This window comes from Hemicordylus capensis, chromosome 3 (genome assembly GCF_027244095.1).
Source record: "Hemicordylus capensis ecotype Gifberg chromosome 3, rHemCap1.1.pri, whole genome shotgun sequence".
NCBI lineage: Eukaryota > Metazoa > Chordata > Lepidosauria > Squamata > Cordylidae > Hemicordylus > Hemicordylus capensis.
This window is the reverse complement of record NC_069659.1, coordinates 96,005,089-96,029,668: the sequence shown is the minus strand read 5'-3', so window position 1 is coordinate 96,029,668 and position 24,580 is coordinate 96,005,089. Positions and strand designations below refer to the sequence as shown.

General features: G+C 42.7%; 2 protein-coding genes and 1 long non-coding RNA gene across 13 annotated transcripts in view; 2 read left to right on the top strand and 1 right to left on the bottom strand.

The window, feature by feature from the left end:
- Window positions 1–7,152, bottom strand: part of PKNOX1 (PBX/knotted 1 homeobox 1) — a 49,759-nt gene extending 42,607 nt beyond the window's left edge. For 5 of the 9 annotated variants that reach the window (XM_053306482.1, XM_053306491.1, XM_053306481.1 and 2 more), the window contains exon 1: window positions 6,997–7,152. The gene's annotated coding sequence lies outside the window, so the exon portion shown is untranslated. Of the gene's footprint in view, window positions 1–6,581; window positions 6,602–6,996 lie in introns of those variants that run through there. The other 4 variants (XM_053306484.1, XM_053306488.1, XM_053306494.1 and 1 more) reach the window with 3 other exon arrangements.
- The window catches only part of WDR4 (WD repeat domain 4), a 63,161-nt gene continuing 45,268 nt past the window's right edge, over window positions 6,688–24,580 (top strand). The window contains exon 1 of the mRNA XM_053306497.1: window positions 6,688–7,108. Coding sequence (XP_053162472.1) covers window positions 7,059–7,108 — 50 coding nt within the window. The 5' untranslated portion in view covers window positions 6,688–7,058. The remainder of the gene's footprint in view (window positions 7,109–24,580) is intronic.
- On the top strand, window positions 7,239–16,723 carry LOC128349710 (uncharacterized). 3 transcript variants are annotated; one of them, XR_008318931.1, is made up of 2 exons: window positions 7,239–7,463; window positions 15,467–16,723. It is a non-coding gene; the product is annotated as an uncharacterized LOC128349710 (long non-coding RNA). The 3 variants fall into 3 exon arrangements; XR_008318932.1 differs by having other exon boundaries at window positions 7,239–8,088; XR_008318933.1 differs by lacking the exon at window positions 15,467–16,723 and adding an exon at window positions 8,334–12,289 and having other exon boundaries at window positions 7,239–8,088.

Sequence of the window (24,580 nt, the reverse complement as noted above, 5' to 3'; positions counted from 1 at the left end):
ACTGTGTTTCTACACAAATTTTCTAGTACTTCTAAATATAAGGGTTAAGGGAAGCTGCAAACTTTTTTGGACCAAATCAGAAATCTAAAGGAAAATACTAATGGATTCTATAGTATTCACATTACCAAGTCATAAGAAGTTAGAGAAGTTCAATAAAGCAGGATGTTCATGTTTTCCTCATAAGCAGCATAAAAAACTGATCTTCCTCTTCAATAAACTGCTTTCATGTGTAACGGTCCTTGCTGGACTGATTAAATATATATAATTTGTAAAATCTGCTTAATTGCTTGCTATAGTTTATTCCAGCATGATATGACAGGCAGTTTGCAGAATGCTCTTTCACAGAACTACTGTATTAGAAGAGGTGATTTCCTATTACAGTTGGCCCTCCTTATCCCCAGTTCCAGCAATTGCTATCCACAAGGATAGCAATTGCTATCCACAAGGTCCTAGACACCTGGTTTCCATATCTACTCCTTTCCCCCACCCCCATTTTTAGCCTTTTGTGTTTGTTTAGGAATCTAACCCCAAGATTCGCATAGGGGTAAGGTTTCATTATTTGTGGTTTCTGTTTTCACACATATAGCTGAGAACAGAACACACACACCCAAATAATGATGGCCACCTGTACTACAATAACTTTGTGGCTATTCATATGTAATAAAACATAAAATGAAATGGCTCTTATTCTTCCATTGTACTGCAATGCTTCTAAAGCAATTTCCAATTTATGTAAATATTGCAGTGTAATCTAGAAACTTCTTTTAAAAAGAACTCCAGACCCACACAATTCTAACAACAGGAAAAAACTTGACTTTGAATCTTTATTTTTCATATCCTCAGAACATCTCATTTCTTTACGGGAATGCAAATAATGAAACATGAGATCCTGTTTTAAAAATACAGACTTAAGATGCAATAAAAAATTTAAGAAAATATTCAGTATTTGCTTACCACCATATTCTAAGGATGTGATTAAGCTTACTTTGCTAACTGAACAAAGAGACAGCTTTTAAAATGGTGATTCTCATATTTAGTAGGGGGACAGCAACAGGCTCTATTCAACCTGAGCACAGCATCCCTCTAGTGTCTATCTTATGTTCACAGGAAGTCATCTTTATTTGTTCTTTATTTGTTCTAACCCCTGCTAACTTGGAAAAGAGGCACCTTTAACGTGCTGATTCTCTTTATTAAGCAGGGGGAGAGTAACTGGCCCTATCCACCCCCAGGACAGTACCTCCAGTGACTGTTGCTGGTATCTATCTTGTGTTTCTTTTTAGATTGTGAGCCCTTTAGGGACAGGGATCCATCTTATTTATTTATTATTTCTCTGTGTAAACTGCCCTGAGCCCTTTTTGTAAAGACAGTATAGAAACTGAATTATTATTATTATTATTAATTTAATAATAATAATAATAACAACAACAACTGATTTGAGAACCTTTGTTGAGAAGCAGTATATAAATATTCATAGTGCCAGATAAAATGGTGGAAAGCATACTTAAAGATAAAATCGTGACATATAAAGAAACAGGCCTTGCTGAAGGAGAACCAGCATGGCTTCTGCTAGTTTGCCTCACTAATCTCTTGGAGTTCTGTGAGAGTGGCAACAGGCATGTGGATAGAGGTGATCCAGCTGACACAATATATTTGGACTTGGCAAAAGGTTTTGACAAAGTTCTTCATCAAAGACTCTTGAGTAAACTTAGTAGTCATGGGATAAGGGGACAGGTTCATCTGTGGATTGGTAACTAGCTAAAGGACAGGAAACAGTGTGAGAATAAATGGACAGTTTTCACAGTTGAGGGAAGTGGATCATTAGGAAGGGGATTGAAAATAAAACTGCTAATATTTATAAAGCCCTTATACAAGTCTATGATACAGTCACATTTGGAATCCTGTGTAAAGTTCTGAATCCTATATCTCAAGAAGGACATTATAGAACTGGATAAGGTGCAGAAGAGGCTAACCAAGATGATCAGGGGCCTAGAGCACCTTCCTTATGAGGCAAGGCTACAATATCTGGGGCTTTTTAGTTTAGAAAAAAGGTAACCAAGGAGAGACATGATAGAGGTTTATAAATCATGCATGATACAAAGATATATTTTCCTCCCTCTCTCACACCACTAGAACCAGGGGTTATTCCATGAAACTGTTTGCAGAGGAATTTAGTATAGACAAAAGGAAGTTATTTTTCACACAGCATAATTAATCTATTGAATTATCTGCCACAGAATGTGGTGATGGTCACCAGATTAAGTGGCTTTAAAAGTGGCTTTTAACTGATACTGTTTTGATTATTTTTAATGTAGTTTTAGAACATTGTTTTAAAATTTTTAAATTGTATTTTAAATTCCTTTTTGTTTTTAACCGGTGTTTTACTTTTGTTTTTATCTTGTTGTGAAGTGCCCAGAGACATGAGTTTTGGGCAGTATAAAAATGTGTAGAATGAATGAATGAATAAAAAAATAAAAGGGGCTTAGACAAATTCATGGAGGAGTGATCTATCAATGGCTACCAGTCCTGATGGCTATAGGCTATCTCTAGGCTTAGAGGCAGGATGTCTCTGAATACCAGTTACAGTGGAGTAACATGCCTTCATCTCTTGCCTGTGGGCTTCTCAGAGGTATCTGGTAGGCTGCTGTGGGTAACAGGATGCTGGACTAGATAGGCCTTGGGTCTGATCCAGTAGGGCTGTTCTTATAAACCAAACCAAAACAAAAAGTGTTGATTTGTGCTAGACTGCTATAGTAAATACCAGACACATATTAAACCGTAATTTTACAACGTATAAGTTACAAACCAAGTTTTAATAATTGCTTATGCATTCTGTTTTGAGTTCAGCATGGGGTGGCCACATTGCAAACTCACACATTCTCCTTTAAGAGAAAATATAAGGTCATTTCTATTCTATTTGTAGAAGAGCCTGTCATCAGATACACTGAATAAGACAAATTATTCTGTGTCTTCAACAGAAATTAAAGAACTCCCAATCTTAACTACAGTAGCAAAGGGCAGGATTATAGCATTGTGCTCAACAGTTTCAACTTGGGGTTTTTTTGTTTTTTTTTACACATCCCCATCTAAAGCACTTATATAAATGCATCTGACACTTGTTTTGTTAGCAATACTCCAATATCGGTAATACAGCCTAATAAATGCATTCTACTTGGAACTAGTTGCTACTTTCTTCAGCAGGATTTGCTCTCAGGAACATGATACTAAGGCTCTACACACAATCCATGTGTAGAGACGAAAAGGGGCTTGTGGGACAATCACTGGCCCATTGCTGGGCAGGCGATTACCCACCGAGCGGAGGCTTTGCTCTGGCGACCGCTCATCTGGCAGCTCCAGGAGTCGGGTGAAGGGAAGCCTACCATGTGGCGCCCCAGTAATGCAGGAGTGCGCAGTGCATTTCCTGGGTAACCCCTCCCCAAGAGTGTCTGCCACAGACAAACGATTAGAAAAATTGGGTTAGTGGAGCGCGCGCTCCCCCAACCTTGTTTTTTGGGGGGTGCATTTACGTGGACTTGCCGCTGGGAGCTGCTTGACTCCCGTTGTAGCACACGACCACCAACTGAAACCAGGCTGGGCTTCCTTAGCCCAGGTGAGAACTGCCTCACAATCAACTTAATTGCTCACCAAAATAAAAATAATTGCCTCAATGTGGTAATGTTTTCTGTCAAGTATAGATTGATTCAGTGCTACCGTTCAGTCTATTAACCTTATTGTTTGGGCACACCTGCAATAGCATCATAGGATTCATTTCCATGCACAGGAGCACCAAGGCATTCTTGTAAGCAGGGGAAGTCGTTCCATGAGACAGAGTGAGAAGGTTGTCTCAGGCATGGGTGCAGGGAAGAGCACAGTGCATGGCAAGAGCCAGGGCTACCCCCACCATCCACTGCCACTTCTCACCCTACCGATTCTTCTTTCTCCACTCCCAACTTGAGCTAGGAATGCCCTGCCATGACTGCCTTGTATGGTGATACAGTCTGATAGTGCTGCCACTGCCCTGGAAGCATGGCCTGAGAATGCTGAGCACCCACACACAGATATTGTCCTTCACCTCAAGAAGCAAAATGTCTTGGACTACCTCTACTCTTCTGGCTCAATTTAGTTACAAGGCAACAGGGGCGTAGCAAGGTTGGAGTGGGCCCAGAGACAAGATTTTAAAATGGGTCCCCCACCCCACTGAAGCTCAGCTCAAAAATTTTGTAAATTGTGGACGATGCAAGTCATTTAATGGTACTAGAGAAAGACATGCTGTTCTGGTAGCTCCAGGTCTTAACACTCACATCAATTTCGGAGGATGAATACAACTGAAGGAAGCCCGGCCGGGTGCGCGGCTGGGGGAGTCAGTCACGTGACTTGCCTCTGGGCACCCCAAGGCAGTGGGCCCCCAGTCAACTGTCTCCCCTTGCCCTATTATAGTTACGCCCCTGCAAGGCAAGGTAGATTTGCATGCTTAATCCTTCAAATGCTAGTGTCCTTAGGAATACGAGTCCCATTCTGTTTCTCACAAATTGTTACAGAATGTTAAAGTGTATTTAATAAGCTGAAACTCAGAACCCTGTTTCCTGATGGCACCTTAAAAGTACAAAATCCAGCATCCTGAGAATGTTGCCCTTTTAAAAGGGGCAAGTTTCTAACCCTTAGGTTTTCAAAAATAGGCTTGAAATGCTTGCCGAGTTATTAGGACCTGTAGGGAAAGAGCTGAGCAAGATTTATGGAGTAGTCCATGGCTTCATTGCCTTGTGAAGAAATTTCCCAGCAGAATTACACAAAATTAAGCAGATCTGCTAACTGCATTACTTATACATGTCAGAATTAAAACTTCCTTTTTCTTTTTTGCACCGCAGAACACAAGTTACTTCTGACACAGAATTCTGATTTGTTTGTTTTGGAATCAAACACACCTCCCCCTCCACTTAATACTACAGGACATAATTTTAGAAAAGAGAAATGGACTGTGGCTTTAGTTAAAAGGCATAAGCATTCAGTAAGCTGCATGTGTCAGCTGGGTAAAAAAAATCCTCTGAAAGTATTTAGATTGCAATTTCTGCTGTGAAGTATAGGTTATCACTAATCCTTAAAAAAACACTTCTTTTCTTAAATTTGGGACTATGTAAAGTTGCTTCTTCCACCTGAGCACTCAAAACTAATTTGAAGCAGAGGAGAACTCAATGGGGTTTTATAAAATGTTAAAAGTGTATTTTAATGTAGTAATACTACTAAAAGGTAAAGTGTGCCGTCAAGTCGATTTTGACTCCTGGCAACCACAGAGCCCTGTGGTTTTCTTTGGTAGAATACAGGAGGGCTTTACCATTGCCTCCTCTCACACACCTTTCAGCATCTTCCTGTATTGCTGCTGCCCAATATAGGACCAGCAGGGATTCAAATCGGAAACCTTCTGCTTGTTAGTCAAGCATTTCCCCACTGTGCCACTTGTGGTGACTACTACTACTGATATTTATATACCATTTTTCAACAAAGCAGTTTACATAGAAAAATAAATAATGAATGATTCCCTGTCCCCAAAGGCTCACAATTTAAAAAGCAACATCAAGGTACACACCAACAGCCGCCACTGGAAGGATGGCAGTTGGATAGGGCCAGTTGCTCTCCCCCTACTAAATATAAGAGAATTGCCACTTAGAAAGATGCCTCTTTGCTCAGTTAGCAGGGATAAGCTTTTTATTCAACCACTTAATTGACCAATGCACTTGAACACTAAAACTTGAGTCTACATCAATTTGAGAAAAACTGGATGAATTATCTGGAACCTCATATTGTTTATTACCATCATCAAGCAAAGCTAGAGTACATGTTACCTGACCACACTTTTAAGCGTGTGACATTTACAGCTAAGAATACGGAATGCTGGCTCCTCTACCAAACACATGTTTTCCCATTTACTCCCATGCAAAGAAAACTAATATTTAGTAGTACAAAGAAAGTGTCCCCTGCCACCACTCAAGAAGCATATCATTCCCGGGGGATTATCTGTCGGTTCCTCAGAAGTTTCCGTATAATAGCCTGCCATTTAGGGTGCTGTCTTCCCCCCACTACCCCTTCTGACTTATTACACGAAAGTCTTGAAATGCATATTCCTGGCCTTTGTGCCTGCAGGCAGCAGGTCACCAAGCAGCAAATATCTGAAAAGGGCTCAGAAACCAAGAGGCGGACGCCCCGCGCTTTATTGAAAACAGTCGCGTTACATAACAATTCCCGTGGATTTTCCGACGCTTCACTGCGTTCCCGCGCCAGTTTGTGTGCGAAGAGGAGGATTATTTCGACCCAGGAGAAGGAGGAAGCGGAAAGCCGGCAAGCCGCCCGCGGCGAGGGAAGGAGGAAGGCCGATAGGCAGTTCCCTTAAGCCAGTGCTTTGCTCCACTCCTTGGCGAGGGTTGCCAGCAAGGGAGTCCCGAGCTGCACTCGAGCAAGCAGGCAAAGGCGTATAGGAAGAAGCGGGGAGGAAAGAGCCAGCAACAGCTGCTAAGCGGCTCGCTCTGCCTCCACTCCATCGGAATGTCCCTCAAGGTGGCGGCCCCTTTAAATGACACCCTCCCCCGCTTCACCTCGCGCCGCGAACAGCTGTTGCCCTTTTCTCTCCCATCCTTCACCTACTCCACCCCCTCAGGCGCGCGACACCGTCCCTTCTACGGCGCGCGCGCGCGCCGCCGCCTCCTCCCCCGCCACCTCCTCCTCCTCCTACAAAAGCAACGGCCAGTCGGCGGCTGTTCCAGAAATTTCCTCACTCCCCCTCCCTTTCCTTCCTCGCGCCTGCCTGCCGACGCCCCTAACCCCCTCCGGGTAGGTTTCGGTGCGGATGCCCCCGCCCCGCTATTCCGTGTGGCGGGCTCGCCTCCCCACACTCTGCCCCACATCCCCGGGTCTGTTGGCGCGGTTGAGCCAAGACGGCCGACAGTGGCGGCGGGCGCGCCGTGATGGATGGCTGGCTGGCTAGGAGCAGGTTTGAGTGACAGCGCTTACCTGGGTGCCAATCTTCGTCACACTGACAAGCGGCTGCAGCAATCGGGACCCGCACCGCCGCGATGAGCGTCACCACGCACACACAACCTCGTCCAATCGCCGCGCGCGCCAGGTGAGACGACACCATGCTTCGTAACACGTCTCATCAATATTCAGCAAGGGAGCGGGGCACGTCGTGTTTTTAGTTACGCCCACCACGACGCAGGCCTCGGTGAATGGGCGTGGCAGACGCAAAGGTACCGCCCCTGTGGGCCTCCGCGCGCGGCCGCATCAAGCTTATGAATACTCATCAGGTGGGCGGGGGAAGTAGGCGCTCGGTCTGGACGCCCTTTTCCCGCCTCCTTTAGTTAGGTTTGCAGAGACTCTGAGCCGAAAATCGTTCCAATGGTTGTAGCCCGGGAGGGCCAGTTGTCTAAGGGAGGGATCCGACTGTTCCCCCCGGATTCTTTAGTGAAGCCGGGCCGGAGGTGCGTATGACGTAATATAGTATTGCTGTGGACTGCAGCTGCTTTTCGTGGACGTGAGATGGCTAGGGCCACCTCAATGGGCAGGCGTGTAATATAATCCACACTGGTCATTGCACTTTTTTAAAAAAGGGTTTTTTATGACTGACTTTTGATCTCAAGCCATGCTTTTATTTTGTAATTTCTCCGAGATCGAATGAGATCTAGCACAACATTCTGCTGAGGGGAAGAAAGGGACAGACAAAACAAGGAAAAAGAAGATTATGTTACAATGGCTAATCCTCTGGAATATGTTATGGGGAAAAACGGGGATATCTCCCCAGCCCTGCTTTTTTTAAATTTCGGATTAAATTATTGGAAGAAAACAGCCGCGGTGTGGATTTCTTTGCTACTGAGCTATGCCTGTACAATTTTTTGCAGCGCCCTACATTCAGTGGCCTTCAACTAGTATGCATAGAATTGCAGCCCTGAGCTGCTAAGACTACTTCTTGCCCTTTCATATGAGAAAGTGGATAACTTAGTAGGAACAGAACGGTATATAAATTGTAGCTATCTGGTTGATTGTGTGTCATGTTAGTGACAGCAGACCTATGGCACTGTTGCGCTCAAAGTCTACTTAACAGAGGTGGTAGGTATCTTGTATCATGCCTGTATCTGAGATATTTGTGATGGAGTTTTAAAGGTTACACAGGGAAGGGCTATCATTGAGCCTTTCTGGAAGGGTGGTATAAAAATTGAATGAATGAATAAATAAATAAAATTAATACAAATGGCTTAGTAGGTTTACGGTAGCTTAATCTATAGATGCCATGTGCTTATCAGTCATGTTTGTTCCTTTTGTTTTTATTCATTGATTGGCCTGACTACTGAAAGCTGAGAACATGTGTCTTTCCAGTTAAGCAACAGTATTTTCACTCTTCATAAAAAAAGGGCTAGAAATGTTTTAAAATGAAAGTTCAACATCTGATGAAGATGCCTGGAATAACTCTGGGAGCCACCCCTTCCCCACCACTTCAGTTTCCAGTCTGATAATGGAAAAATAATACAAACTGCTTAATAACTTGTGTTTTGTATTTGTGTCACTTTTCGTTTTTGCTTTATTCTCCAGTGTACTAGAACCATTTGTTTGGATGCCTTCTCAGCCCTCTACATGCTTATGATTAATTAAGCACTTACCTGTAAAAGTTTGTTCTAAATAAACCAATTTATTTCTAAGGAGACATGACAATATATTATTCAGAGAAGTGTATAAAGACTTGAACAAGTGGTTCTAGTATGAACTAATCTGCGTATTTTCCTTTCACTATCTCTACAACTGGACTAAATTTGGTCCAAATTGGTTAGGTAGTTCACAAGTTAGGCCACTTGCGCCTCAAACATTTATGTATCCATCATCTTGAATCAGGATGGATGACATCATCACAAACTACACCACTGAAATGTCCCTTTAACTGTACATGATTTGGTTCATATTGGTCCAGGCATTTTGAAGTTGATGGGGGCACGCACACCCGCACACACAATGCCAGGTGATCTCAAGCCTACTGGAAAGTAGGCTAAAAAAGCAATATAGAACTAAGTGAAGTGTGCCGTCAAGTCGATTTCGACTCCTGGCGCCCATAGAGCCCTGTGGTTTTCTTTTGGTAGAATACAGGAGGGGTTTACCATTGCCTCCTCTCACACAGTATGAGATGATGCCTTTCAGAATCTTCCTATATTGCTGCTGTCCAATATAGTACCAGCTTCAAGATTCGATCTGGAAACCTTTTGCTTATTAGTCAGGCATTTCCCTGCTGCGCCACCCCACAATATAAATATTAGCTTTGAAATCTATAAAATGTCCCACTGGCATCCTGTTGTTTTTGATGCATTTCTTTGTCTGCAGTTGAAAGATTGTATTGAATAAATGGTTATAATTGAGGTGTTAGTAACCTTGAGTCTCCATGGATAAATGGATTATAAGTATAAATTAATTCAACCACTTTCCCCCCTCTTGCTGTTTGAGAATGGCTTGAGTATTCCAAATCATGGGGCTTCTGAGTATACATACGCAGGGTTGGGCTCCCCACCGCCAGTTCTCCAATCCACTTGGATGCTGCTTGCAACTGTGCAGAGCCTCTGTGGCTTCTAAGAATTGTGTCTGTGCTGTAGGATGCTTCTCCCATAGGAAATAATAGGAGCAGCACCCTACACAGATGATGAAATCCTTAGGAACCAAAGAGGTTGCAACCAATCAGCATCCACTGGGCTGGGAGTTGTTTTTAAATCATAATTGGGGCTGAGAATGCCTTGGTCTTCTGATTGCAAATGTTTTCCAATAGGTCTTAAGAAATCTAAAGCAGAATCCAGTGGCATTGTTAGGATTAAGTAATTTCATGTGGAAGGAGCTGTTGGAAGAAAGAGCTTGCTTTATCAGATATTGATACCAAACATCTTATTGCTTCATTTAGAATGAGACAAGCAGCCAGCTCCAATGAGTCTAGCAGAATTAGTGCTCACACCTAATCAAATGGAGAAAGCCACTTAAAGGAACCTATAAATCTTAGACCAAATAGAGTAATAGTGAGTGTGTGTGTGTTTGTGTGTGTGTGCGCACATTACTGTAAGTGATATTTTGTCTTTGCAAGTATTTGAGACTGATAAATCTGTATGGACATGTGGAAAATGATTGTACAGCTCACCATATTTTTGCTCACCGGCAGATAATTGCCATAATCAGAAGGTTTTTAGAGGGAGGGGGGAAAACAAATACCACAGTCAGTGACTAGCCCCTGAGATCTGAGGCACTATTCAAAAGCATATTCTGTATATTTTTAGCCTACTTTTCTTAAGGAAAGTAAGCTTATGAGATCACCTGGGTGTGTGTACGTGTGTCTCTGTCCGACCCTTAAACTTTGCAATGCCTTGGGCAATATGAACCAGATTGTGTACAGTTGTAGGGACATATATGGACACCTCAGTGGCATAGTTGTAATGATCCACCTCAATTCAAGATGGCAGATGTGTGAAACATTTGAGGCACAAGTGGGTTAACTTGTGAACCGCCTAAATGATTTGAACCAAATTTGGTACAGTAGTAGTCAGTGACACATAGGGACACCTCAATAGCATAGTTTGTGATGTCATCAATCCCGATTCAAGATGGCGGGTGGGTAAACATTTGAGATGCAAGTGGGATTACTTGTGAACCACCTAACCGAATGGTGTAGTTGGTGATGATGTCATCCTCCCTGATCCAAGATAGCAGATGCATGAATGTTTGAGGCACGTGGGCTAACTTGTGGACCGCCTAACCGATTTGAACCAAATTTGGTATAATTGTAGTGAGTGATACATAGGGACACCTCAACGGCATAGTTGTGATTATGTCATCTACCCCAATTCAAGACGGCAGATGCGTAAACGTTGGAGGTGCTAGCGGGCTAACTTGTGAACTGTGTAGCCGATTTGGACCAAATTTAGTCCCATTGTAGAGATAGTGAAAGGAAAGCAGGCAGATTAGTTCTTACCAGAACAACTTGTTGATTTTATGCTATCCCATTGTTGGAACAAATAAAACTTTACTCATCTTTTGATACTTTTGAGAATCAAAACAATTTTTGTTTTGAACTACTTAGTTCTGAAATTTTTTAGAAATTTGTTGTTGTTTTAACTACTTAGTTCTGAAATTTGTATCATCCCCTGTCCAGAATGTAAAATGTTTTGGTTTTTAATGAGACAGAAAAAAGGATTTTTAAAAAACACCAATCTTAAAATAACTCTCCGTTGGCTTAGCTCCCAGCCACCAAATGCCAGTCCAAATAAAAAAGGACTGGCATTGCCTCTGGAAAATGCTTGGGCTTTGGCAAATCTCCAGAGGAAAGGAGATCGTAGGCAGTAACTGTGATCACCTTTTCATGTGCTCTTGACCTTCAAATGTTGTATACAGCTGGCAGTGCAATGAAGGTGCTCTCGGTAGATCCTAATGGTCAGAATGGGAAATGGGGAAGAGAACAACAACAACAGAAGGCAAAAGAGAGAGGCACAATTTCTTCTCAACTTAGATACAAAATTCTCCATGAACTAAGTGGTAGTAAGCCTCATGTTCCCTTTCAGTCTGTTTTAGCCACTTCCATGTTTAATTTTAATCACACTTAAAGCCCATGTTTTGAAACAGTTTTGTACCACTACCACTGCAAAAAGCTGCTTGTCAATGGGACTATAGTAAATGTGTAAAATGACACTCGGTGGGATCCAAAGGTGTCCCTCTGCATACAAAAGTTGTCCAACTCATGGAAGGGTATTATAACTCGCACTTAAGAATTGCACAAGACAAATGGCAGTGAATTCAAATATGCCCCCATGTTCTTACAGTGCTATAGGAACTACTTTTCCATTAGCGCTGTGTGAACACTGCTGCTAGCTCATTTGTAGTACAGAACAAGTTACTCTTTTCCTTCCACTTGTGGATGCAATGCCATGTTGCTAAATGTAGCTGTTATTATGCAACAGACTGAAATCCCTTACTCTAGTACCTGAAATATAACTGAAATACCTTACACTAGTAAGCTTGAAGTATGAGCACCACTCTTTGTCACAAAACGTGCAAACCCAGTCCTCCTCCTACCACTGGCCTTGTGTTTGATCAAAGTCGACTTCCCTCTCACTATTCAGTCAATATAATGTAACTGACTTCAAGATGTCCTACTTAAACAAGACGAGATTAAGTATGGTAGGAATAAACTGGAGGGTCTCTTGATATACAATAGTCTTTCTCTTTGTTTTGTGTTAAAGAAATACATAGTGGATGGAATGCTGAATCTAGAATAAAGGAGCTGGGTTTTGTTTCATCTCTTGTGTCCCTCTCTGCTCCACACTACCTATGCAGCAGCTGTGTAGACATCTTGTGCAGCTGTTTTATCTGCCACCTATTTTTGAAGGGCATCCATTCACTGAAAACACACACACAAGTGCAATACACTTTATGGTTAATTCTTTCACTCTCATGAGGTTATACTATGACTTTATTTAATACTGCTGAAAGGTATTCTTTGGATAAAGGAACAGCAGCTTTTGCAGGGGACCCTAAAACGCTGGAAGAAAGTGGTCCCCTGCATAGCTGCCTGCTATGCTGTTCAAAGTATTTAATCTAGCTCTTCAGTTGCTGAAATTGAGGGTCATTTGGGCAATCTTTTTTGCAGGCTTCTCAATTTACAAAGGAAGCTATTTTTGTATCATGTGAGCTTCCTGTTCCTTTGATCTTCTTCAAGACTGAAGATGAGGGTGAGCACTTCCAGATGAACAGTGGTCTTTGTTTCTCTCTAGGTTACACAGAGAGGCTTGAATATAGTTTCCTGGACTGAGGGAAACTCACTATGGAATGGATTTAAGTATTCTCAGCCTAGTCTAGGAACATGCAGTGAATGCACCACAACTTAATGGCAGAATTACTTTGCTTCAAAGTAACATATGAGTAAATGTATACTTCAGCAGTCAACCTGTAAATAAACTGATTTGGTTCTACGGGGGTGGGGTGGGGAGGAGAGACCTGTACAGGAAATTGACAAGACTGTCTCACTTTTCATATGGACGCAGTAGTATTTTGTGTGTTTAATTTAAACAGCCCTTGGGAGTGTGACAATAATTAGTTTCTATAACATCATGTTGCATGGAGGCTTTAGTGGTCATTTGGGAATAATGTTCATGCCAGACCTTTGTACAAACAAAAGTACTAACTTCCCCTGAAACTGGATTAGTTGGAATACTGGCTACAAAAGGGGCCTCTGATGAACATTGTTTTCCTCGTATTCAATTCCTCAGTAAAGCTGTGAAATAAGAAGAAAATCATGTGGGTTAACTGTCTTGCTGCGTCAATATTATTTAGAATGCAATAAAAACAACACTGGTGGGATCTATATTAATATTTTCTGGCTGTCAGTGCTCTATATGACATAGAGAGACACACAGGAAACAAACATCCTGATCTGTAACCTCAAAATACAACTGTCTCGGCCCACTGGCAGATCTACATAGTTCATATTTTCTAATTACATTGGCTTGGATCCAAATAACTGTTAGTGGAAACAGGAGAAAATCAGTGTTGTTCCATGAACCCTTGTGCAAAAGCTAGTGGAAGGCTTCCCGCAGTACTGCAGCACAGACTTGATTGTGCTATAGTACGGAACATGGTAGATGAAGCTGATACAGGCAATTGCACCTAAATGATAGTAGGTCCTAAGACATTCTTCCATTTGCACATTTCTTCTTTAGATTTAGGGTCAGTTTTTTCACACAAAGCTCCTCTACTACAGGTGAAACTCGGAAAATTAGAATATTGTGCAAAAGTTCATTAATTTCAGTAATGCAAATTAAAAGGTGAAACTGATATATGAGACAGATGCATTACATGCAAAGCGAGATAAGTCAAGCCTTAATTTGTTATAATTGTGATGATCATGGCGTACAGCTCATGAAAACCCCAAATCCACAATCTCAGAAAATTAGAATATTACATGGAACCAATAAAACAAGGATTGTAAATAGAACAATATCGGACCTCTGAAAAGTATAAGCATGCATATGTATTCAGTACTTGGTTTGGGCCCCTTTTGCAGCAATTACTGCCTCAATGTGGTGTGGCATGGATGCTATCAGCCTGTGGCACTGATGAGGTATTATGGAAGACCAGGATGCTTCATTAGCGGCCTTCAGCAATTCTGCATTGTTTGGTCTCATGTCTCTCATCCTTCTCTTGGCAATGCCCCATAGATTCTCTATGGGGTCAGGTCAGGCGAGTTTGCTGGCCAATCAAGCACAGTACACTGTATACTTTTCAGAGGTCCGATATAGTTCTATTCTTCAATCCTTGTCTTCTTGGTTCCATGTAATATTCTAATTTTCTGGGATTGTGGATTTGGGGTTTTCATGAGCTGTACGCCATGATCATCACAATTATAACAAATTAAGGCTTGACTTATCTTGCTTTGCATGTAATGCGTCTGTCTCATATATCAGTTTCACCTTTTAATTTGCATTACTGAAATTAATGGACTTTTGCACGATATTCTAATTTTCCGAGTTTCACCTGTATATCGGAAACAATCTTCCACAAGTGGGAGAGGCTTTCTGCAGGTAGAAGAGCACCTTTGGATCCAGGCTATCTCCCCCCACCCCATTTCTATTAGACAAAATTGTTTTGACACTTTGATATAAAATGCTGCTGTAGGATCAAGCAGGGGCAGGATCATGTGGAACTAGAAAGGTCTTTACATATGGAGCTAGGTCAAAATAGTTAAATGTGATTGTCCAGAACTTTTTTTGTGAAAATGTATTTATTTAACTTTACAATCTGTTTGAAAGTGTCATTGAAAACAAGTACATAGTATTCTTTTGGAAAAACTCTAAATCTTAAGGTTTTCTTAACTACATAAACAGGTTTTACTGCTTATACAACTGGCTGTATTACCGTGTTTCCAGTGCTCTTTATTTAGAAAGGTTTTTAGATTATTTTATCAAAGCAAAGTTTGTGTTGTCTATCTCCCCCCACCGCCAGTTAGGCATGTTTCACTGCCTTCAAAGCTTCATGAAAGCATGTTGCTTTCATAAGCTTGTGAGAATCTGTCTATGTTGCCGCATAGAATGCTGGACTAGATAGGCCTTGGGCCTGATCCAATAGGGCTGCTGTTATGTCCTTATGTTCATGGCTGAGCAGAAGCCAGTGTGAGCTGAATCTGATATACAGCACAATCCAATCTTAAGCAATGCTGAAATATGTCCTCCTTCCTTGCAGCAGAAGAGTTTTCACAGTGGAGTTAAAATATTTCCTGTCATTCATTATCTGTATGAGAATATTAAAAATAATGTTGGTAGAAGTCTCTCTTTAATTAGTTTTCAGGGGAAGGTGGAGGTTTACTAGTATATAAGCAATTTTATAGTAAACGGGCGCCTTTGTTTAATCACCTTGAAATGTAAAGAATATTGTTCTATTCCATAAGAATGTGAAATTGACTCAGCTTGCTTATTTTCAGTCTACTTATAGGAAACAATGTTCATTGGATTCAATAAGACTTATGAAGGAACTTGAGACATGAAAATAAAGAGAACAAATAATAGGATTACCACTAGAGTTCTGGTATACAGCAGCTAAAAGAGTAAGCTGGGAAACTCACAGTTCAAACCTTGGCTCTGGGCTTACAAGGTGTCTACAGGCAAGTCACTCTCAGAAACAGCTGTCTGTCCCCCGCCTCTGTTCTTCAGATGGGATAATATTGACCTACCTGCCAGACCTATTGCCAAGCTAATGCATGTGAGGTGCTTCAAATAAAGCACTATACTGTATAAATGTTAAGTGTTTTTGAAAAAGATAAATATTAAATGTAATCTCTTTGCCTCAAAGAAGGATCTTCAACCTATCTGTCTCCACGTCTACACACACATTCAAGACCACATTCTGCCAGGATTAAGTGGCAGGAAATTAAGTGTATCATAACAAGGTCTGATAGCTGTAAAGGGCTTAAGGAAGCAGCTTTATGCTACTGGGGTAGGTGGGGGTGGGACTCCGGAAAGAACCAGTCACTAGCCAGTTGCAGATATTTCCCCCTCATACCCTGTGCATGAAACAAAATCCATTTGCAGAATCTCCACAAAAAGAAGCCCCACATACCACCCCACACAACTCCGCCTGCCTAGTTAGGAAAGTTGTTGAAATGCCAGAGGAAGGTGTTGCGGGGGCAGTGGGGGGGAAGACTCTTGATCTAATTGGGTCACAACAGTGGTATTAGAAGAGACTTGCTTGCAAACATCAAGCTTCCACCTTTCCTTTTATATAAAATGAAGTGATTATGTCCTCAATCCTAAAAGAGTTGAGTGCCAAGATCTTCTAAAAGCTTGGTTAAAAAAAAAAGAGTTATGTTCACACGTCTCTTGTTCTGGGGTTGATAACTGCTGCTATTAAACATTAGTTTAAAAGCCCGAGGATTCCTAGAATATACAGCAAACAGTTGTCAGAGTGTATAAATGTGTTTTAAAATATTCATGGCATAAAATGTATCCTTATATAATGCAATACATTCGCTTATGAGGCATTATATATAGTGTGGATATGAATATCAGCTGCAAAAATGCCAGACAAGCAGTATCTATTCATAATGTTTTGTAATGGTCGTACAGACAGCACAAATTATCTGAGCAGCTGTAAACTTGGTTCATTTTGTCAACTGTAACCAATATGTCCCATAAATATTCCAAAATATCTGGTGCTGTGCTAATAAAAAACACTCTCTGCATGTGCTTTCTAGTGTTATACACAGAAGAGAATTCAGAGTACTATTATACTGCTTCTGTCTCTAGGGTTTATTTCACATAATCCAGCTTTATGAGCAATATAAGTGAAAACAGTCAGACTCTTTTCTCTCTCTCTCTTTTTTTGCTACATGGCTTCTTGTAACTGGAATGTCTCTGCTCATAAAAATGAATGTGTTCCTGCTTCCTGATATATTTTATATATGAGAAGACTGAAACAAGTCCACTCATGGTGCCTATTTAATGTTAAATCATTTTTACAAAACTTCTTGTCCTGCCTTTTTGAACAGATAGACGTTTCTCTTAATTTTTCAGGGGAGGAAGAACAAAATAAATACTATGTTATGGGTAGGATTTTGGTTATGATTGTTAAGAACTAGGAGGCTAAAAAAAAAAAAAGTATTTATAGCTGTTTGGACTCAAAGGTTTCTCTGACAGATACCCAGTGAACAGTGGCGACTTCTTTTTATACTGTTACATAAGAACTGGGCTCAATTCTGTAAGGTGCAGACCACCTTTCTAATACTACTTTAACAAGGAGAGCTGGTCTTGTGGTAGCAAGCATGACTTAGCTAAGCAGGGTCTGCCCCGGTTGCATGTGAATGGGAGACTAAAAGTGTAAGCACTGTAAGATATTCCCCTCAGGGGATGGAGCCGCTCTGGGAAGAGCAGAAGGCTCCAAGTTCCCTCCCTGGCATCTCCAAGATAGGGCTGAGAGAGATTCCTGCCTGCAACCTTGGAGAAGCCACTGCCAGTCTGTGTAGACAATACTAAGCTAGATAGACCAATGGTCTGACTCAGTATATGGTCAGACCAATGGTCTGACTCTTATGCAAGGCCACAAATTGCCATACATAATCATTCAGCACAGGACTAATTTTATAACATTTATTTTTGGCATCTGCTTTTCAGGCAAACCTCCCAGAGCAGTTTACATTTTTAAAAGTGAATAAAGAACCACCCTAAAAATAACAGTTTGCCTCTTTACATGTTGTGCTCTTTAGTCTTTGTTGCTTTTTTCCTCCTCTCAGAGCAAGATGGTCGTTGGATGCTCGGTGATGGCAGTTGTAGGAGGGAGGAGCCCACTTAGCTGGACCATGGGAGCTGGATGGGGGCAGCTCCCCTGGACTGCATCTGTCTCTTCTCTCCTCCCCTCCCCTCAGAGCAAGATGGTTCCTGGTTGCTCTGTGGTAGCAATTGGGGGAGGTTGGTTGGTGGAAAGTAACCATTTAAAGGCTTTCCACATTACCTATTCTGGCCCATGTGCTGTGCAGCAATAAGTGGAAGAAGGGCTGCATGCTTACAGGGAGCTTTCAGCGGCCCTGCAGCAAAGGCTTTTGGGGCAGCCGAGGGGGAAGGTGGGTTTAGAATGAGAAGCAAAAGTTCTAGCTCATCCCACCATCCTGCAAGGGAAAGAGAGCTAGTTACAGATATTTGCTACCCTTGCTAACTGGACAAAGAGGCATCTATTAAAGTGGTGCTTCTCTTATATTAAGCAGGGTAGAGCAACTGTCATAGGAAGCTGCTTTATACTAAGTTAGACCATTGGTTAATCTAGCTCATATTGCTTATTCTGACAGTGCATCTATTTTTATTATTATTATTTTCTTCAATTTTTTATTTTTACATTTATATCCTGCTCTTCCTCCAAGGAGCCTAGAGTGGTGTACTACATACTTGAGTTTCTCCTCACAACAACCCTGTGAAGTAGGTTAGGCTGAAAGAGAAGTGACTGGCCCAGAGTCACCCAACTAGTATCATGGCTGAATGGGGATTTGAACTCGGGTCTCCCCGGTCCTAGTCCAGCACTCTAACCACTACACCACGCTGGCTCCCTACATCTACAGGGTTTCAGGCAGGTACTTCACACAGTCCTACTTGGAGATGCCAAGGATTCAACCTGGAACCTTCTGCTCTACCAATGAGCTACAGGCCAACCTGCTGGGAAAGACCCAATTTGTAGCTCAGTCTCTTAGCCACTACACTACACCAACTTTCCAGCTCTAATGTGACAAACATATCAAGATAAAGATCAGGTGCTAGGTGTGTCATGTTTTCATGGTATTAGAACTAAAATAGCTCCAAGTGTTCCCCTGGATGGCAGATTTTAGTAAATGAGGCTGGAGTTAAAAAGCTCTCCCCTCAAAGATCTTTAATATGTATGTTTCTTTTATACTTGGGCTCAAGCTTGCTCTTATATTTCCTGGTTCCTTTTCTCCTCTTCCACCCATATAGTTGACTGGTTCGTATAGCTGACTGGTTCCCTCCTTGGGAATATCAAAACATGTTCTGCTGCCAGAATTAATTGGCACCAACTGACTGAGTCAGAGCCTAATGCTATTACAGAGTCTGCAACAGCTGCAGCAATAATACATCTGCAAGTCATTTGGAAATGGGATAGAAACTATCCATTACATAGAACTGTACCTTATATATTAGTGTATCAGCACTAGCACTATTGGAGTTTCAGTACAAACAGACCCCTCTCTCTATTTAATTAAATTATATACAGTTGAACAAGTCTCTGGAGCATCTAGTGGTTAGTATATCCTCACATCTTTAGTTTTGGATCAGCCTGATGACAGATTTTGGGTATTGCATAGACATTTGAGATCTTTATCTTTAACTAGTGTAGAAGAGGTTCCCAAACTTTCTATAAAGGGACTCCTCAACAGAAATAACTTTTCCTGAAGGATTTATTTGCCAATTGCTTGCCCAAACCAGAAACAGTAAATTATTGTCATTTGCCTATTTAGTTTCCTTAAAACTTAGTCTCCTATTTAGACTCCTTGTCTCACATCCAACCTGATTCCCAAAGACATTAATCTAGAATGTGCCAAATAAAGTTAGTTTCATGAAAACCTAAATTAAGCTTAAATTGACTGATTCCAACACTCATTTCTGGCAGCTTAAGACCATACAACTCGCCGAGGAACTCCCCTCTAAGCCATGCACACAGTCCAGGGCTGACACAGAGTGGATGGATCACTTCTTTGGAGTGAAATTTTCATTTAATTAACTGGACTTGTAACTAGACCTCTCCATGAGCAGTTTACTGCCACAAAGAAAAGAATGGTGCTTCATAGCTTCTAGGCAACACCTGCCAATAATACCTGGATATATTTCTACAATACAGCTTGCATTCTGCAAACAGGCATGCCTGACCGGCATTGGAAATCTTTCTCTCCTCAGGCCAATTCAAAGGTTGTTAAGTATGTGAAGGGAAATCTCTCATAAGTTTCCATGATGAAGGAATGGAATATTCTTGTGTAGTCTACCTCTTCAGCCAAAGGATAAACTGGACATTATGGCAGCAAGACCTGCACTGCAGGCTAATAAAACTGTGTGAGGCAGGGGCTATTTAAAGCACAGTGTAGGTTGACAAGCAGGATGGGTAGTGAACCCATTCCTCACTCATGGTTTTCCTTCCCAAACTACTCCTGCCCTGTCCCCCTGACATTATTCAACTTGTGCAGCTTAAACACCTGAAGTCCTGCCAGAAGAAAAACAACCAGGGAGAAGCAATTTCAGGGGTGAAAGCACATGAAGGGGAAGAGTTCACACCCCCTAACTTGCCCCTCTCTCCATCATGTTACAGATTGTGCTGCCATAACAACTAGTGTAGCCTGTGTGCTACTGGAAATTGCCATTCCCAATTTAACAAGGCATCAATGTATAAAGTGGGATTTTCACAACCCTCCATTCTGTTGCATGAAAGACTCAGTTTGCTCTTTGCTCAGTCCCAATTACCCTTAGAAAGCAGAGTTTGGGCAGATCCACCTTACAAACATCGAGCAGTTTTAAAACATTTTAATTGTCATGGCTTACTGTGAAGATTCCAAGACATAACGGGCTAATAGGTAGTTGATGTACAGTTACTGTGTGGGCCTTTTTGTTAAGGAGGCATGGGCTATGTGCTCAGTAGAGAGTTCTATGGATGAGTGACAATTGGGACTGAAGAGGAGAAAAAATGGAAGTTTGAGGTAAAAGAGCAGCTAAGAGGATACTTCTAAGAAAGCAACTGTATCAAGGAAAAGTGAAGATCTGAGTGGAAGAAATATCCCTCAAAAGAGACTTCCATTTAACCTCTGAACTCTTAAGCTGAGAGTGGATAGCTAGTAATCAGGGGTGTAACTACAATTGGACAAAGGGGGACAAATGTCCCCAGGGCCCTGAGCATGGCCTGTCAGCTGGGTGACAGGTTGCTCTCTCCCTCACACCTCTCAGAAGAAGATGGTGGGAGGGGCCCACTTTCCATTTCTGTTCCAGGAGTCCACTCCACACTTACTATCTCCTTGCTTGTAATGTTTTGTATAAACCATGTAAAGAAATAACTGGTTAACAAAGCCTATAGCCAGGATACTGGAAAATTATTATTTTAATGAAAGAAGATCTGAGTCTGAGTGGAACGAAGAATTAACTCCAAAGACCACAACCAGTGGCCTTCATTAACAGACTGGAAAGAGAACATCATCTTAAGTTCTGGAACTAAAATTGTAAATAGTTGTATATCTGAAACTGAAAACATCTAGAAAAACAAACTTTACACCTTGTAGTTCAGCATGGCTCTCTGGTTTTGTTTTATTCCCATCCCTAATGCCATTAACCACTACTATGCAAAAAGGGGTAAAGGGAAGTTTAAAGAAAGTAGTGGCAGTGACAGATACAAGGGTAAACAGCACATCAGTGAACACTTAAAACAAAAGGGTTGAAAATGAGGCACAATCTCCCCACTTGGCCACTGTACCTTCAGTGAAGAAAATGCTGTGTGAAAGATCTCTAAACCCTCCACCACTACAGATCTCAAAATTCCTGAGGGAGAAAAAATGACTGCTAAATCAGCTGAAATCTATAGTGTAGCTACAACCTTTATGTTCCAGAGTTGGGGAGAGTTGTAACAATAACTCAACCCACTTTCAGGCAATGGAGGCTTAAGCATCCCTCTGTCTCTGTAAAATTACACACATCTCTGAAATACCAAACATTAGAGCAATCGTGATAAAGAAGGTTATTGGATCCAATAGGATTCCAAGAAGCCTTGGAAGAGTTTCAAGCTGGCTCTGGTAGTGATTCTGTCAATGCTCTGGTGCAAATATGGAATAATGAACTTACTAGAGCAGTAGACACAATCGCTCCTAAGCGTCCTCCGACCTGCTTTAAAGTCAGCCCCTGGTATTTGGAAGAACTGTGGGAGGTGAAGTGGCGAGGTAGACAACTAGAGCACAAGTGGAGGAAGATTTGCCATGAATCCGATAGATAGCAACACAGAACTCATTTGAGGATCTATGCTCTGGCATTCTGGAAGGCAAAGAAGCGGTTCTTCTCTGCCCACACTGCTTCTGCGAATTCACATCCAGCTGAGTTGTCTACGGTTGTTAGGGGGCTAGTTCATGCCCCCTCCGCCTTGAATTTGAACTTGGAACCATCTGTCAATCGCTGTGATATTTTTAACAACTTTTTTTTTGCAGATAATATATCTTGTATTTGTGCCGAAATAGATTCCACAGTTACTGGAGAGCCTATCGTAGAGGTGCCCAGCAACTCCTCTTGTAGGATTGAATTGGATCACTTTCAGTTTGTTACTTCTGAAGATGTGGACAAACTGCTTCAAACTGTACGTCCCACCACCTGCTCTTTTGACCCTTGCCCAACTTGGCTTATTTCACTTGGCAGTCATATTTTCAGAGAGGGTTTGGTAAATATCATAAATGCTTCTCTGAGGGAGGGCAGGATGCCTCTTTGTCTTAAGGAGGCTATTATTAGACCACTTTTGAAGAAACCTGCTAACTCTGCAAAACCTCAGAGTTAGCTAATTACAGACCAGTCTCTAATCTTCCTTGGTTGGGCTAGGTGATTGAGCGAGTGGTTGCTTCTCAGCTCCAGGCAGTTTTGGATGACACAGATTATTTAGATCCTCTCCAGACTGGCTTTCAGGTGGGCTATGGGGTTGAGACTCCTTGGTCGGCCTGATGGATGATCTCCAATTGGCCATCGACAGAGGGAGTGTGACTCTGCTGATCCTTTTGGATCTCTCAGTGGCTTTCGATACCATTGACCATGGTATTCTTCTGGGTCGCTTGAAGGAGGTGGGATTGAGTGGCACTGTTACACAGTGGTTCCGTTCCTACCTCTCTAGCAGATTCCAGATGGTGTCACTTGGAGACTGTTGCTCTAAAAAACAAGAGCTAAAGTGTGGTGTTCCACAAGACTCCATACTGTCTCTGATTTTTAATATCTACATGAAAGCGCTGGGAAAGATCGTCAGGAAGCTTGGTCTGGGATGCTATCAATATGCTGATGACACCCAGATCTATTTCTCCATATCAACTTCATTAGGAAATGGCATGACCCCTCTAAGTGCCTGCCTGGAGGCAATATTGGGCTGGATGAGGGATAACAGGCTGAAGTTGAATCCAGACTAAATGGAGGTACTGTCTGGAGGGAGTCAGGATCTGGGAGATGGTTTAGATCTGCCTTTTCTGGATTGGGTTACACTCAGTGTTCCCTCTAAGGCATGCACCCGCTCACAAGTTTTTTGAAGTCCACTCAGTTAATTATAAATCCCACTCAGGTGAAATGGGGAAGGCCGGACTCTGAATGCATGTGCGCACACACTGCCTTAATACTGCCGCCCAGGGCAAAACCCATTCCGCACACAGATGAAAAAAATTAGAGAGAACACTAGTTACACTCTCCCCAAAGGATCAGGTTCACAGTCTGGGAGTGCTCCTGGATCCCAAACTCTCCCTGGTTTCTCAGGTTGAGGCTGTGGACAGGAGTGCTTTTTATCAGCTTCGGCTTACAGTATATGCCAGATACATCAATATCTGGAGACAAATGACCTTAAAACGGTAGTACATATGCTGGTAATCTCTAGGCTTGACTACTGTAATGCACTTTACATGGGGCTGCCTTTGTACGTAGTTCGGAAACTACAATTGGTACAGAATGTGGCCACCAGATTGGTCTCTGGGTTTACCCGTAGGTACCATATAACACTGACTCTAAAAGAACTGCACTGGCTGCCCAAATGTTTCTGAATGAAATACAAAGTACTGGTTATCCTCTCTAATAAAATGCTTGGTGTCCGTCCGTGGACGGACACCAAGCGTGTGTCCGTGCCTCCCTGCCCTGTTCTGCGCCTGCGCGAAGCGCAGGCCCAGAACAGGGCAAGGGAGACATGCTTGCTGGCACCTGCAGCCATCTTGGGCGGCCAGAAGCGGCCGCCCCGAAGAAGCCGGAGAGGTGGCGGCGGGGGAAAGTGACTCCGCCGCCGCCTCCGCCAAAATAGATGGAGGCCGGGGGCGGAGCGGAGGCCATGTAACTTTAAAAAAAAATTGCTCCTGCGGCCGACGCCGCCGACCGCCCACCCTCCCTCCCAGCTGCCGAGTCCCCCTTACCCTGGCCGACTGCTGTCGGCCGAAGACAGCCCTCAATTTAAGAGGCAGAGAGGAGCTCGCAAGCAGAGCTCCTCTCTGTGCAAAGCCTCTTGCCGAACTGCCGCTTTGGGCGCTTGCGTCCCTTGCGCCCAAAGCGGCAGTTCGGCAAGAGGCTTTGCACAGAGAGGAGCTCTGCTTGCGAGCTCCTCTCTGCCTCTTAAATTGAGGGCAGTCTTCAGCCGACAGCAGTCGGCCAGGGTAAGGGGGACTCGGCAGCTGGGAGGGAGGGTGGGCGGTCGGCGGCGTCGGCCGCGGGAGCAATCTTTTTTTAAAGTTACATGGCCTCCGCTCCGCCCCCGGTCCCGGCCTCCGTCTCCCCGGCCTGGCGGGGGCAAGTGCCTGGGCCGATTTGGCCCTTAAAGGTGGGGGGGGCGTACGGCGGAGGGAGGGGGAATGGCGGCG